Source organism: Trichechus manatus, unplaced genomic scaffold (assembly GCF_000243295.1).
Source record: "Trichechus manatus latirostris isolate Lorelei unplaced genomic scaffold, TriManLat1.0 scaffold00238, whole genome shotgun sequence".
NCBI classification, from domain to species: Eukaryota; Metazoa; Chordata; class Mammalia; order Sirenia; family Trichechidae; genus Trichechus; species Trichechus manatus.
Genome location: NW_004444174.1, coordinates 2,398,633 through 2,416,345, shown reverse-complemented (window position 1 = coordinate 2,416,345; position 17,713 = coordinate 2,398,633). Strand labels below are relative to the sequence as shown.

The 17,713-nt window shown below is 36.4% G+C and overlaps 1 protein-coding gene across 1 annotated transcript in view; it reads left to right on the top strand.

Annotated features, from left to right (window-relative positions):
• Positions 1–17,713, top strand: part of LRRIQ1 (leucine rich repeats and IQ motif containing 1) — a 235,094-nt gene that overhangs the window by 206,297 nt on the left and 11,084 nt on the right. Inside the window, exons 24-25 of the mRNA XM_004389266.2 lie at positions 4,932–5,056; positions 6,481–6,541. Of these exons, the coding sequence (XP_004389323.2) occupies positions 4,932–5,056; positions 6,481–6,541 (186 nt within the window). The remainder of the gene's footprint in view (positions 1–4,931; positions 5,057–6,480; positions 6,542–17,713) is intronic.

Sequence of the window (17,713 nt, the reverse complement as noted above, 5' to 3'; positions counted from 1 at the left end):
CGCTCACAGGCTTTTAAGACCCCAGACACTACTCACCAAGGTAGAATGTAGAGCATTATCTTTATAAGTAGTGTCATGCCAATTGAGCTAGATGTTCCCCAAGACCATGGTCCCCAGAGCCCTCCGTCCAGCAACTCAGTACCTCGGGGAGTTTGGATCTGTCCATGGGGCCTCTCTTTCTGGTATTCTCTGCTTTCAGCCAATATCCATCTGACATCAGCAATGATATCCCTTGTTCCACATCCTCTTTTGAATCTGGCTTGAATTTCTGGCAGTTCCCTGTTGATGTACTGCTGCAACAATTTTTAAATTATCTTCAGCAAAGTTTTACATGCATGTGATATTAATGATATTGTTCAGTAATTTCCACATTCTGATAGATCATGTTTCTTTGGCATGAGCACAAATATGGATCTGTTCCAGTCAGTTAGCCAGGTAGCTGTTTTCCAAATTTCTTGGCATAGATGAGTGAGCACCTCCAATGCTGCATCAGTTTGTTGAAACATCTCAGTTGGTATTACAGTTCCTGGAGCCTTGTTTTTCACCAATACCTTCAGTGCAGCTTGAACTTCTTCCTTCAGTACCATTGGTTCTTGATCATATGCTACCTCCTGAAATAGATGTGTGTTGACCTATTCTTTTTGGTGCAGTGACTCTGTATATTCCTTCCATCTTCTTATTCCTTCCATCTTCTTTTGATGCTTCCTGCATCGTTCAGTATTTTCCCATAGAATCCTTCAGTATTGCAACTTGAGGCTTAAATTTTTTTCTTCAGTCCTTTTAGCTTGAGAAATGCCAAGTTTGTTCTTCCTTTTGGTTTTCTAACTCCAAGTCTTTGCACATTTCATTATAATATTTTACTTTGTCTTCTCAAGCCGCCCTTTGGAATCTTCTGTTCAGTTGTTTTACTTCACCGTTATTCTTCCTACACAAGATGCTAAAAGCAGAATTTCTCCTGCAATGTACAAAAAGTAAACTTTACATTCTCCTTCTCAGTGATAGGAGTAATCCTGAAATAGTTTAGCCAACACAGAATCACTTCCTCCAGCATCTGAATTGCAGTGTCTTCAAGTACATCTATCCAATTTTACTACTGTGCTTGTTCTATTTCTTACACTGAGCTCATGCCAATGTATGTCCTAGGGTTAAAACTGTTAAGATGAATTGGAACCTTACAGTGAATCTCTCTTATTTACTCAGGAATTGTTTAGAACCTTGGCTGAGTTCCGAAATAAAAGCACTTACGGTTTACGGGGTGTTATTATAGAGTTGAGGAAAACATTCCAGAATGAGTACTTTAAAAGTGGCTATCAAAAAAGTGACAGTTGCAAGTATCTGTCATTATTTTTAAACACAGAAAGACAGATTGTTATTTTTAACTAAAAGTACATTTATTGCAACAGAATTGTCTACCTATCAAGAGTAGGTAGGGTTCTAGCCATGGGCTCAGTTAACTGTTGGGGTCCCTGAGTCCTCAGTATTTTCTGTCGCAGTGCTTATGGGTCCAGCATCTGGCCTGATGCACCCAAGAAAGGCCAGGGTTCTGCTGGAAAAGAGACCTAGTACTGTGTAGTACCTGAGTGTGGCAACACCAATTCTTTGTTTAATTTCTGTATACCGATAAGGCTGCTTATCAAAATGATGTCTGGTCATGGATTCAATTGTCAGTCCTTGCATGTGAATAATTATTCCTTCAATTATAGCAGCTGTGGAGTGGTTGGCTTGAGCTCACAATGCAAAGCCTGTGGCCATGTTTAAAAAATTAGGTGGCATGAGAAGTAACAGAGTTTACAGAAACAATACATCCTGATTTTGAGCTTTCCTGATAAGTGGGTCCAGTATCTCTTTGGGTTGAAAATTAGATTCATTTTGCTATTTACAGCAGCAACTTTGTAGGGAAAAAGGCAAGTAGATGTGTTATCCTCAACACATTCAGGATGACAAATGCTAACTTGTGTGTATATGTGTGAATGTATGTGCACACACATCAAGCATTCAAAACAGGCCTTATAACTTCATCTGTTTTCCAAACAAATTATAATATAATGTATAGTGAAAGAATGTTTTAAGTTAATGAATTGACATTTTAAATATCAGGTTTTAAACTACAGGATTCATGAGTTTAATTATCATGAGTCAGTTTTCAAGAGGTGTTTCTTTCTGTTATACCTTCAATCAAGCCTACAATTCAAACAAGTCCCTAAAACATGGCGATGGCACCAAGCAAGACGCAGTCTAAAAGATCAGGTCCATGGAGAAAGGCTCTAAAGTAGTAGGCCTGCAGTGTAACTCTGAAATTTACGGCATTAGCACAGCAATGTTTGGAGATTTTTTTTTTCTAAATGCAAACATTTCTACAATAATTTTTACATGTCAATATAAGGATTAGGTTCTTTTTTTCTTTTCTTTTTTTTCTTTTTACTGTTTTATTAAATTTTATATTTGTTACTTTGTATTGTTACCTTGGGAGCCCTAGTGGCACAGTGGTTAAGAGCTTGGTTGCTAACCAAAGGTTGATAGTTCGAATCCACCAGCTGCTCCTTGGAAACCCTATGGGGCAGTTCTACTCTATCCTGTGTGGTCACTATGAGTCAGAATCGACTTGATGGCAATGAGATTTTTATATTGTTGCCTGGAAGGAGCCCTGGTGGTGCAGTGGTTAAGAGCTCCTCTGCTAACCGAAAGGTTGGCTATTCGAACCCCCCAGCTGCTCCATGGGAGAAAGATGTGGCAGTCTGCTTTCATAAAGATTACAGCCTTGAAAACCCTATGGGGCAGTTCTACCCTGTCCTGTAGGGCCGTTATGAGTCAGAATCAACTCAATGGCAATGGGTTGTTACCTGGCATAATTTTTTATCTTACATATTTTTCCATACTCATCTTCATTGCTATACTTTCTCTTAATCTTTGAAATAGCTTCTATGGCATAGAGATAGTGAAAACAGTAGTGAACAGATATTCTTTTTATATTAGAAGAATTTTACCATCTACCACAAATAACCTCTGATTTTACAAATTAAAACACAGAAAAACAAACCCTATAAAATGATGATTGAGTTAAAGTACTTCCTTTCTTTTTAAAAATAGTTGGGTTTGAAATTAAAGCAAGAAAAATTTTAAGTTGACAGTGACTGACATTATTTTTCTTACACATAATTTAGCTCCCATAAGTTAGTCTTTTTGTTCTTGTTGTTTCTTGTGAAAAAATGATTATCCTACAACCACAATGGGAAAAAGGTATGATGCTTCCACAAAAAACTAGAAATAGAAATACCATATGTTCCAGTAATCCAACTGCTATGTATATATCCTAGAGAAATAAGAGCAATGACACAAACAGACATATACACACTCATGTTCATTGCAACATTATTCACAATAGCAAAAAAATGGAAACAACGTAAGTGTCCATCAATGGATAAATGGATAAACAAAATGTGATACATACATACAATGGCATGCTATGCAATGATAAAGAATAATAATGAATACACGAAACATCTTATAACATGGATGAATCTGGAGGACATTATGCTAAGTGAAATAGGGCAATCACAAAAGGACAAATATCGTCTGATGTCATTTTGGTAAAAAGTCAAGAATAGGTTTACACACAGAAAGCAACGTTCTTTGATGGTTACCAGGAATGGGAGAGAGAGGGAAGGAGTATCACTTACTAGTTAGTAGACACGTGTTAATTCTGGTGAAGGGAAGGGTAGTACACAATATAAGGGAAGTCAGCATAATGTGACCAAGGTAAATGAAGACACTGAGAGGAACGCAAGAATAAAGGACAACTACAGTAAATGCTATAACATACACAATTCTGCAACAACAGTAATAACAACCAAAAATGTGTGAGTGGTTACATAGGTAGATATATATACTATATAGGTTTGGGAGGGTGTATAGGAGTACATAGACATGCATATATAGGTATAGTTGTGGGCATTTGCGTATACATATTTGTATGTACTATATATATATTCATACCTATAATAGAGCACGTAGTGGGGCACAGTTATGGAAACTTCTTAAACATGCCCATACACCTCATGGGACTGAGTTACTGGGCTTGAAGTCTAAGGACCGTGGTCTCGGGGGACATCTAGGCCTATTGGTAAAAAAGAGTTCATAAAGTTAATGTTCTACATCCTAGTTTGGTGAATAGTGCCTGGGGTCTTAAAAGCTTGCAAGCAGCCATCAAAGATACAATTATTCATCTCCTCCTATCTGGAGCAAAGGAGAGTGAAGGAGACCAAAGACTCAAGGAAGCAATTAGTCCACAAGACTAACGGCCCACGTGAACCACAGCCTTTTCTAGCCTGAGACCAGAAGAACTAGATGGTGCCCGGCTACCACTACCAACCACTCTGACCAGGGACACAATAGGAGATCCCAGTTAGAATGGGAGAAAAATGTAGAACTAAACTCAAATTCATAAAAAAAGACCAGAGTTACTGGACTGATAGAGACTAGAAGAACCCCTGAGACTATCACCCTAAGACACCTTTTTAACCTGGAAGTGAAGCCACTCCTGGAAGTCACCTGTCAGCCAAATAACAGATTGGCCTATAAAATAGACAGTAACACCCATGAGGTATGTGTTGCTTAAAACAATCAACTATGCAAGACCAAACAGGCAACATTTGCCCAAAAGGAAAGGTGAGAAGGCAAGGAGGGGCAGGGAAACGGGGCAGATGGAATCAGAGAAGACAGGGTGGAAATGTGGAGAGTGTGGGCATAGCAGCCAATGTCACAGAACAATATGTGTATGAATTGTTGAATTAAAAATTAATTTGCTGTGTAACCTTTCACCTAAAACACAATAAAATGTAAAAAAAAAAAAAAATTGTTAGCCTAGACTAAACTGTTAGCCAGAGCTTGAACTCTTTAAATAACATAGTTCCATTATTTCTTCCCTAGGTAAGGAAGCATTTTCCTGCAAGGATACCACTGCAAATGAAAAAATAGAAAGGAGTAGAGAATATACATACCAATGGCTTCACACACAGGTTGGGGTTCATGAAACAACTAGTTCCAGAAATATGAAATGGTGAGGTCATTTCCTTTAAATTAGATTTTTGTATTGTAAACATATCTTGAAAAGTGAAACCTAGGTTAATTGTGCTAAAACAAACATGACTTTATAGCCAAAGGCCAATACACCAGGTTGCCAGGTTATAAAAAGGCCTCCCGTATAGAATAGATTTAATCGCTCTTTGTATTTTTCGCTCTGAAATGATCAGGAAGAAGCCTATTTCTGTAATGCATGAAATCAACAGATGAACCACACAAATGATTCTGCTTTGAAAAGTAAAGTGCATGGTATCCATTAACTATTTTCAAATAGCATATATGTCGTAGGTTGTATTTTATTTTTGTTTTATTTTTATTTACATGTATAAACATGGCATTTAAAATTATAATTCAACCTTGTAGCTGCCACTTTAGTGGTCATGTAACTAATTTTTAAAGACATTTTAAAGCTTCAGTTTTCTCTCCTTTATAGTGAGATAAAGGATATCTATCTAATAGGGTTTAGGTAGCTCACAGCATTGTGGATATCAAATATTTATATCCCCTAACAACAAACTAGGTGCTTTGCACCTAATACATGCTCAATTAATTTTTGTTACATTGATGAACAATAAAGCATATATGTGCGAAACTAGTGAATGAAATTTTTAAGAAAATGAAAGTTCAGAGATGATATTTTTGACATAGACTTTCAAGACTTTCACTTTAAGTACATGTACCCACTAAACCAAAAACAAGAAAAAACTCACAGCCATTGAGTCACTCATAGCAACCCCATAGGACAGAGTAGAACTCCCCATAGGATTCAAAGACTAAATCTTTATGGAAACAGACTGCCATGTCTTTCTTCTGCAGAGCGGCTAGTGGGTTCAAACCACTGACCTTTTGGTTAGCAGCCAAGTGCTTTAACCACTGCAACATTGCTCCTTATAAAAGACTAGGTAGTAATATTTTAAGAAAATTATGTTTTCAAGAATAAAAGGTTCTTGAAAAGCCAAATGTCAACATTCTAGTTTTATACAGAAGTTAACTGTAAACATTAGTATACATTAAATATACTAGAGCTATTTAAAAATAAGAAGTTTTACATTTCTCAAAAGACAAGTAATGGATATAAGTAAATGTAAATAAATATTTAAGTTTTCTATAATTTATTAGCTATCTTTATTAATAGTTTCAGGTTTTTGCCCTTTGCACGTGTTCATGTTTGGCAAAGAAGGATGGTATTAAAATATTGTTTATTAATTTATATTTTACACCAAATTGAATTAAAGTAATAACTGGAAAATTTTAAATTGTATTTATCTTTGTATGGAAGTTAATTTAAGAAAACTATTATTTCCATTTTGTAAATGACTGATTTCTCCAAAACTTTTCAGTTGGGCATTTCTTTCATATTCTTACATTTATATTATGTTTTCTGTTTTTGTCACTATGCAGCAATCACTTCTTGCCTGAGTTAGATCCAGAGGTACTTAATGGTGGAAGAGTTCAGCTTGTGGTAAGAAATATGTTTAAAGTTACAGAAAAATGTTGTAGACACCAGTACTCAATAAATGGCACTTTAAAATATGCCCGAAATTAGCTTCAAATATGAAAATATCACAGTTGTATCTTTTTAGAGTAATCTCAGAATTCCACGTATTAAAATAATAATGTATTTCCTTAACTTGCATTATAATATTAAAATATGATATTATTTTAAAATATTAATTTTATATGGAATTTGAAATCATTAGCATGCTATCATATTTAAATAGAATTGAAGAACTCTAGATGGGAAATTGTCTAATGAAATTATCTTCTTGAAAATTTTGAAAGAGTAGGATCTGTATACATCTAATCGTCACTTATCGACTATCTCGCTATCTGACATTTTGCATTTACAACTTTGAAAAAATTCTCATGCGGTGTCTCTGTTGGTCTGGGCCCCATGTGGGGCTGTGGCTGGGCCCAGGACACCCTCCAGAGGCCACCCAAACTAGATACTGGAGGCCCCAGTGACAATCAGGCCACATGAGAATCAGTGGCCAACTGGCTGTGGTACACCTTCTTCTGTTCATCTGTGACATCTTGGTCCAGCCATAGAAGGCGCAGGGCGATGGTGGGAGGATGTGAGTTTGTGGGTGGGCAGGGTGAGGCCAGGTGAGGGCCCAAAGGTGGTAGGGAAGTCAATGGAGGGAAGTAGGAACTGGGGGAGAGGGAAGAGGGCCATATGAGTTGCAAGGCCAGGGCAGATAGAGGACAAGGTGGTGAGCGGTGGATGGCTGGCAACACCCAATGACCACCACCACCACCCCCAAACCCCATGGGCTCCACAATGGTGGGGAAGGGAGGCCTGCTGCACCACATGCATCCCAAGAAACACCCAGGGCACCTGATGGGTGGTGAGCAACTGGGGGGACAATGGCACCAAGACAAGTCATGGCCCCTGACTCTTACATAACACCAATTTCGCATAATGACCTGGTCTTTGGAACCTAACCATTATTTATAAGTGAGGCGTGGCAAATAGCAAAGGGAAATAGCAAAGTATTCTCACAACTCAGAATACCAAACAAGATAAAAATTAGCAAGTAATTGTGAAGTCAACCACTTCAAGTAATAAATTGTAAATTACTGGAGTTTTAGCGACACCAAGTTCTAAACATGGTGACCAGAGCGTAGCCTCTAGATAGTATAACAGTATGTGCGTCGCTAAAGTCAATTGTACTATGTGCTATTAGAAGGAAGACTATGTTAACAGAAGCAGAGTGGCCAATATGGAGTCTAAAAAAATGCAGTCCACCAAACAAGAATTTTTCAGTATGTCTTCAGAAAAATCCAGAGAAGAGGGTACTCTGAACAGTGGAAGAAATGTGTGGCCTCCTTGGCAGTTGAAAATGGATACATCAGGTGACTCTAACTTTATGACACCTTCCATTTATATCAATCAACAACTACCCCTTGCTTAGATTCTATACTCACCAAGAAAACTGATTATAATTTAGCTTACCATGTAGACTTTAGTATAAAAAGATAATGTGCTTTTTAATGGAAACTAGTATTATGGGTCTCCAGAGCTGTTATATTCATCACTCTTGGGGACACCTTCTTCAAGGACTTTTCCTGAAAGAGGAGCAAAAATTAGGGCAACAACTAGCTAAAATTGATGCATTTATGAAAATATTTATAGAATATATGTACAGAGTTTGTAATAATCACTCAGAAAACATTTACTTGCATTTTAATAGAGACCTCTCTAGAGGAAGTGGCAAGCAGATAACCCTAGGAAGATTGATACTTCAGATTATTAACACCATACTTATTATTGATTCTCTTCAGCACAGAATGATGAGTGGCCACCTTGTAGCCAGAATGGGAAACATAAAAGTGCCGAGAAATATCAAGATAAATGAAGTAATATTCTATTTAATTATTATATTTTTAAAAATGAATGAAAACAGATTGGATAGATTTCTGATCAAAATCGTTCTATGAGATTAATATTCTGACATTGATCCTCTTATTTCACACCATTTTCACTATATACAGACACATGACAAAAATATAGCAATGACAAATGCTTTTTTACACTGAATATACAGCTCAACTCAAAAACAAGGTAGATGATAGTGGAACAGAAAAACACAGATCTCTTTTTTTGTGGTGGGGGATGGGGTTGGTTAGTGGATTCAGGGGAAGAGATTGATGGCTGACATCAAAGGGAAACTGAGCTAGATGAAAGCCCAGAGTGGAAATTTTGCAGAGTATTGAGGGGTGAAAGGACCCCATTTGTACTGGGGAACTGGAGACAGATACTACTCAAAATTAGAGCTGAGGCCAGGCCATAGCTAAAAGGAAAATGAAAATAAAATAAAATAAAATAAAAATAAAAACATGTTCAAGATCCTCAAAAACATAGGAATAACACTCAAGGACAAGTTATTATGGAGCAAAAGTGATCAAATGTTAATAAAGAACAGATGTATATGCAAATGAACCAATTGGAAATTCTGGAAATAAAAAATATTATCATTGAATTAAACTCTGGAATGGACACAGTAAAAGAGAGAATTAGTGAATTGGAAAATTACCTACAAAGGAGCAATAATTAACTTTCTAGCTAACATCTTACCAGAAAAAATGCAAACCAAAAGACAGTGCAGTCATTTCTTCATAATAGTGATAAATGTAAATATTATCAAGAATACTCTTCACTAACCTTCAAGAGTGAGGGAAAAATAAGACATAATCAAATATTCAAATGTTGGATTTTGAGGAAGCTAATAAATAACTTAATCTCTGTCTTCCAAACAAGAGACGAACATATTGAGTGGTAGATATAGGAATTAGAAAAATGAAAATGAAATGATCACTTTTCTTGCTTCCAAAGATATATCAGAAGGCATATCATAGATCTAGACAATTGAATTTTTAATTAAATTAAAGTTATTCTTCAGAACGCCAGGATTTTTCTACAGAAAGCAGACTCTTAGATCAGGTTCCCCATGAAATATACTCTGAATTTCTGAGATTTGAGTGCAGAAAGTTAATTGGGAAGGACATTCAGGAACAACTCCTTTGAAGGATGAAAGAAGCAGGCTTGAGGAGAAGAAAAAGGTGAATTTCAATGGAGTTTCAAGAGAGGAAGTGAGTTCTGGTGGTGGAATGGTCCTTTTGAGTTGTCCAACCTTGAGGCAATGGAGCCAAGCTTTTATGCACCTGCATTACTTCAGAAGGTGTGATTTGGATAAGGCTGTTGTCTTCAGCTTAGGACAATTTCCAGATAGAGAAACAGCTGATAGCCACCAGGTTTCAATTTTTTCAGCAGCTGGAGGAATCTGACTCAGTTGTTAAAGATGATATGGCATATGATAATATCCACAATACCCATTAAGTTTACTATTCATGGCTAAACAACTTTAACATATAAAATGTGTCAATTGTCCACAATAAATCTGTAAATTCAAAGCAATCACAACCAAAATTATAGCTGAGTATTTTTAGAAACCTGAAAACTCTCATTCTAAAATATCTATTGATGAATAAAAATCCAAGAATATATGTCACCTTTGAAAAAAGAAGAGCAACTTGTGCCACAAGATATAAAACTTTGGAAAAAGGTAAAATAAACTTTATGGTGTTGGCATACCTGTTGCCGTTGAGTTGATTTCGACTCATAGCTACCCTATAGGACAGAATAGAACTGCCCTATAGTTTCCAAGGAGCGCCTGGTGGATTTGAACTGCCAACATTTTGTTAGCAGCCAGAACTCTTAACCACTACACCACCAGGGTTTCCATGGTGTTGGCATAAGAATGGATAAATAGACCAATGGAAATGGAAATGAATAGAGTTCAAGAATAGACCTATGAATATGATGGAATTTAATATATCACAAATATGTCACCATGAACCAGTGGGAAAAGGTCAGATTGTTTAGTAAATAGCATTGAGTAAATTGGTATTGAGGAAAAAAGACAAGAATATACATAGACTATATACATCCTATACAATAGTGGATGGAATTCAGAAGGTTTGAAAGCCCAAATGTGAAGATAAAGCTACAAAACAGGTAAAATAAAATATTTAAGAATATCTTTACAGCTTAGCAGTGAGGAAAGTCTTTCTTAAAAAGTAGTACAAAGCCATAAGGGGGGGAAAAAAAGATTAACTTGACTGTGTTACATATTCCTTCCTATGAATTATTTTTTATAAAAGGTTAACAGACAGAGGACAGATATGGACAAACTATTTTCAGTGCCTAAAACCAACAAAAGCTTAATGTCTAAATTATAAAAAGAATTCCTGCAAATGAACAAAAAAAAGTCAGGAAATCCAATGGAAATTACAAAAAAGATATAGGCACTTTACAGAAGATGATGCCTAAATGGGTAAATGCATACAAAGAGATGCAACTGTGTGATCAGAGAATGAAAATTAAAACCAAGAAATTAGATGACTATTCTCTTCATGATGGCAAAAATTAGAAAACTGGGTAATGCAAAGTGCTTTCGACAATGTGTAAATGCTTATTCCCAGCTCATAAAAGTGGAGCCCAGTACGGTCATTTTGGAAAGTAATCTGTCAGTGTTTATTTCAGTTAGGTCTTTTTATGCCCTGTTTCTCTTCAAGTCCAGTCTTCTAGCATATATATTGTCGACCCTCTGTATCTGTGGGTTCTGCATCCACAGATTCAACTAACCGCAAATCAAAAATATTCAGGGGAAAAAAAAGTTACCTTGTTGCTGACGTGTACTATGTAGTTAGGCCAACAATGATTGCATCTGTACTGAACATGTACAGACTTTTTTTCCTTGTCTTTATTCCCTAAACAATACACTATAAAAACTATTTACATAGCTTTACAATGTATTAGGTATTATAAGTAATCTAGAGATGATTTAAAGTATACAGGAGGATGTGTGTAAGTTATATGCAAATATTATACCATTTTATGTAAGGGACTTGAGTATCCTCAGATTTTGGTATCTGCAGGGGGTCCTGGAACCAATCCCCCAATGATACCAAGGAATGACTGTCTATGTATATATATATATATGTATACATATAAAATCTCCCAGATAATTCTTACACAGATTCATCAGAGCGCATATACCCAGATGCTGATTATTGTATTACTTACAGAGAGTTAGAGGCAACCTAGGTGCTTATCATTAAGGAAATGAATAAGAAAAATTTGTTGAATATATATTATGGAATACAATACAACAGTCAGGAGAAACAAACTAAAGAGACACAGAAATTAGATAGATCTCAAAAATATAATAACAGTTAAACATAATAAATATAATATTAAAGAATTAAGAAACATAATCTTAATACCAGTTTATATATAAATTTATTTAAATTGCTTCCGCTTCAGGATATGATGGAGTAACTGGTATCAGACTAACCCTTCTGATGGAAAAAAAAAAAATTAACCATTAAACTGGACAAAATAGGTGAAACAACTGTTTTCATATGTTGCAACAGTACAGGGCTGTGATCCAGAGATAAAAGAAACATATAAGTTCACAGATCACCCCAGTTGTCAGTCTAAAGACGCTTTCTGGATTGTAGCACAGGGAGACCACTGTACTTTCACTGAGCTGAGAAGAGATAGAATAAAAACCAACATAGCTTAAAGGATGGTAACAAAATCCAGACATTCAACAAGTGACATCACCATATCCAATATACAGTAAAAAATTTCTAGCCATGCAAAGACACAGGAAAATAGGTTTCATAAGCAAAAGAAAAATCATCACTGGAAACAGATGGAGTAATGATAGAAATGTTGGACTTTGCAGGCAAGAACTTTAAAAAGCTATTACAAATATGCTCAGACATTTAAATGTTAAGGAAAAAGATAGAAATCCCAGTAGAGAAGTGAAAACTAAAAGTAAAAAATAAAATAAAAAATCTAGAACTGAAAAATATTTTAAATGAAAAACTCAATTGCTGGGCTTAACAGAAGATTAGACATTGCAGAAGATAAGTGAATTTGAAGACAGAGCAATAGAATGTATCCAAATGAAACACAAAAAGAACTGGAATTAAAAAAAAAAAAAACAGAATTTGAGTGACCTGTGAGACAATATCAAGCAGTCTAGAATATATGTACTTGGGTTCTGGAAGAGAGATTGAATAAGCATACAGATTGAATAAGTATGGTGACAAGATACAACCATGATGCACACCTTTTCTGACTTCAAACCACGCAGTATCCCCTTGTTCTGTTCGAACAACTGCCTCTTGATCTATGTACAGCTTCCTCATGAGCACAATTAAGTGTTCTGGAATTCCCATTCTTTGCAATGTTATCCATAATCTGTTATGATCCACACAGTCCAATGCCTTTGCATAGTCTATATAACACAGGTAAACATTATTCTGGTATTCTCTGCTTTTAACCAAGATCCATCTTACATCAGCAATGATATCTCTGGTTCCATGTCCTCTTCTGAATCTTCCTTGAATTTCTAGCAGCTCCCTAGCAATGTACAGCTGCAGCCTCTTTTGAATGATTTTCAGCAAAATTTAACTTGCGTGTGCTATTAATGATATTGTTTGGTAATTTCCACATTTGGTTGGATCACCTTTCTTTGGAAAAGAAATAAATATAGATCTCTTCCACTCAGTTGACCAGGTAGCTGTGTTCCAAATTTCTTGGCATAGATGAGTGAGTACTTCCAGCATTGCATCCATTTGTTGAAACATTTCAATTGGTATTCCATCAACTCCTGGAGCCTTGTTTTTCGCCAATGCCTTCAGTTCAGCTTGGACCTCTTCCTTCGAGTACCATAGGTTCCTGATCATATGCTTCCTCCTGAAATGGTTGAACATCAACCAATTCTTTTTGGTATAGTGACTCTGTGTATTCCTTCCATCTTCTTTTGATGCTTCCTGTGTCATTTAATATTTTCCCCGTAGAATCCTTCAGTATTGCAACTCGAGGCTTGAATTTTTTTTCAGTTCTTTCAGCTTGAGAAATGCTGAGCGTGTTCTTCCCTTTTGGTTTTCTAACCTCATATCTTTGCACATGTCATCATATTTTACTTTGTCTTCTTGAGCTGCCCTTTGAAATCTGCTCAGCTTTTTTACTTCATCATTTCTTCCATTTGCTTTAGCTACTTGACCTTCAAGAGCAAATTTCAGAGCCTCTTCTGACATCAGTTTTGGTCTTTTCTTTCTTTCCTGCCTTTTGTGTATGATGTCATGTCATTCCACAACTTGTCTGGTCTTCGATCATTAGTGTTCAAAGCACCAAATCCATTTTTGAAATGGTCTCTAAATTCAGGTGGGATATACTCAAGGTCATACTTTAGCTCTCATGGACTTGTTCTAATTTTCTTCAGCTTCAACTTAAACTTGCATATGAGCAATTGACGGTCAGTTCTGCAGTTGGCCCCTGGTCTTGTTCTTACTGATGATATTGAGCTTTTTCCGTTGTCTCTTTCCACAGACATAGTCGATTTGATTTCTGTGTATTCCATCCAGTGAGGTCCATGTGTATAGTCGCCATTCACATTGTTGAAAAAAGTATTTGCAATGAAGTCATTCTTGCAAAATTCTACCATAATTTCTCTGGTATCATTTTTGTCACCAAGGCCATATTTTCCAACTACTGATCCTTGTTTCCAACTTTCACATTCCAATCACCAGTAATTATCAATGCATCCTGATTGCACGTTCGATTCATTTCAGACTGCAGAATTTGGTAAAAATCTTCAGTTTCCTCATCTTTGACCTTAGTGGTTGATGTGTAAATTTGAATAATAGTTGTATTTACTGGTCTTCCTTGTAGGCATATGGATGTTATCCTATCACTGACAGCTTTGTACTTCAGTATAGATGTTGAAATGTTTCTTTATGACAGTGAATGCAGTGCCATTCCTCTTCAAGTTGTCATTGCCGGCATAGTAGACCATATGATTGTCCAATTCAGAATGGCCAGTCCCAGTCCATTTCAGCTCGTTAATACCTAGGATATCGATGTTTATGCATTCCATTTCATTTTTCACGATTTCCAATTTTCATAGATTCATACTGCATACATTCCATGTTTGATTATTAATGGATGTTTGTAGCTGCTGCTTCTCATTTTGAGTTGTGCCGCATCAGCAAATGAAGGTCCCAAAAGCTTGACTCCATCCATGTCATTAACGTTGACTCTACTTTGAGGAGGCAGCTCTTGCCGAGTGGTCTTTTGAGTGCCTTCCAACCTGAGGGCCCCCTTTTCTGTCACTATATCAATGTTCTGCTGTTATTCATAAGATTTTCACTGGCTAATTCGTTACAGAAGTAGACTGCCAGGTCCTTCTTCCTCATGTATCTTAGTCTGGAAGCTCAGCTGAAACCTTTCCACCATGGGTGACCCTGCTGATATTTGAATTTCGGTGGCATAGCCTCCAGCATCACAGCAACATGCAAGCCCCCACAGTCTGACAAACTGACATATGTGGGGAGTTCCTCAGCAGACAGATTGAATAAATATAGTGAAAGAATACAAGCCTGACCCCCACCTTTCCTGATTTTAAACCATACAATATTCCATTGTTCTGTTCAAACAGCTGCCTCTTGATCTATATACAGATTCCTCATGAGCACAATTAAGTGTTCTGGAATTGCTATTCTTCGCAATGTTATCTATAATTTGTTATGATCCGTACAGTCAAATGCTTTTGCATAGTCAATAAAACACAGGTGAACATCTTTCTGTTTTCAGCCAAGATCCATCTGACATCAGCAAGGATATCCCTCATTCCACATCTTCTTCTGAATCCAGCTTGAATTTCTGGCAGTTCCTTGCTGATGTACTGCTGCAAGTATTTTTCAGTTATCTTCAGTATAATTTTACTTGCATGTGATATTAATGATTTTGTTTGATAATTTCTACATTCCATTGTATCACCTTTCTTTGGAATAAGCAAGTATATGGATCTCTTCCAGTTGGTTGACCATGTAGCTGTCTTCTAAATTTCTTGTCATAGATGAGTAAGTGCATCCGGCATTACATCACAGTCCCTAGGATGGTTAAAATTCAAAAGCCTGACAACACAATTTGGGCAAAGATGTTGAATAACTGGAACTCTCATACATTGCTCGTGGAGTGAAAAATGGTGCAACCATTTTGGAAAATAGGCAGTTTTTTATAAAGTTATACATATTTCTACTCTATGACTTGTTAATTCTATTCCTAGGTATTTACCCAAGGCAAATGAAAACACACCTCCACAGAAAGACTTGTACACAAATGTACATAACAGCTTTATTCATAAAGGCCAAAAACTGCAAACAACTTAAATGTTCATCAATAGGAGAATCAATAAACAAACTGTGGTATATTCTTATAATGGCATACCTGTTTAAAAAATAAAAGAAAGAAATGAGCTCTGGATACACACAGAACTATGTATGAATATCAAAAACAATACAGTGAGTAAAAGAAGCCAGCCACATTAAGACTACATATTTTATGATTTTATTTATATTAAATTATAGAACAGTGAAAATTAGCCTGAAAAAAATCAGAAAAGTAGTTGTTTCTGAGGACAAATTACTGGAAGGGGTCACAAAGGAACTATATGATAGTTGTCTGTCAAAAATAATTGGTCTGAATAGTCCAGTTAGAAAATTAGCAAAAAGGGGACATTCGCATGGCAAATATGCACATAAAAATATATTATACATCATTGATCGTTAGTGAAATGCAAATTAAAGCCATGGTAATATACTACTATACATCTAGAAGAGTGATTAAAATAAAAAATACTACTATACCAAGGATTGTTGAGGATGTATAGTGACTGGGTCTCTCATACATTACTAGTAGGAATGGTACAGCCACTCTGGAAAACAATTTTTCAGTCTCTCCTTTTTTTTTTAAATTGTGATTTAGGTGAAAGCTTACAGCTCAAGTTAATTTTTCATGCAAAATTTATACATATTTTGTGACACTAGTTGCAGTCTGTATAATGTGACAGCGCACTCCCCCTTTTCACCCCGGACAGGAGCTGCCCACTTGGTCTCGTGTGTCTGTTTGAACTAAAAGCACACTCCTCGCAAGTATTATTTTAGGTTTTATAGTCCAGTCTAATCTTTGTCTGAAGAGTGGGCTTCAGGAATGGTTTTAGTTCTGGGTTAACAGAGCATCCAGGGGCCTATGGCTTCGGGGGTTCCTCCAGTCTCAGTCAAACCTTTAAGTCTGGTCTTTTTACTAGAATTTGAGTTCTGCTCCACATTTTCCTCCTGCTCCATCAGGGACTCTATCTGTTGTGTTCCCTGTCAGGGCGGTCATTGGTGGTAGCCTGGCACCATCTAGTTCTTCTGGTCTCAGGCTGATAAAGTCTTTGGTTTATGTGACCTTTTTGTCTCTTGGGCTAATATTTTCCTTATGTCTTTGTTATTCTTCATTCTCCTTTGCTCCAAGTGAGTTGGGACCAACTGACGCATCTTAGATGGCCACTTGCAAGCTTTTAAGAGCTGGCAGTCTCTTATAAAATTAAATATACACTTACTATTGTCACCCAACAATCCTACTTATAGGCATGTTTCCTAGATAAATGAACTTATGTTCACACAAAAACCTCATAGAAGTTTTATTTGTAATAACCAAAAACTAGAAACAACCCAAATTCCATTTGGTGGCTGAAATGATAAATAAGTCGTGGTACATATATACAATTGGATATACAATAACGAAGGAATAAAAAGCAATATAAAGGAACAAACTATTGATATATACATAAACTTCCATGGATCTCAAGAGCATTATTTTGAGTTAAAAAGTCAATTTCAAAAGGTTAGAGATGGAATGATACCATTTATATACCATTGTCAAAATGACATAATTATACTGGTGGAGCACCAATCAGCAGTTGCAAATGATTAAGTTTGGGGAGAGGGTGTGACTATAAAGGGAGAGCAAGATAGAGTCTTTGGGACAATGAAACAGTTCTGTATCCTGATTGTGGTGGTAGTTACATGATAACATATACTAAACCCACTGCTATTGAGTCAATTCCCTCTCAGTGACGCTGTAGGACAGAGTAGAACTACCCAATAGGGTTTACAAGTCTGTAAATCTTTATGGAACCAGACTGCCACATCTTTATCCCATGGAGCAGTTGGTGGGTTTGAACTGCCAACCTTTTTGTTAGTAGCTGAGCGCTTTAACCACTACACC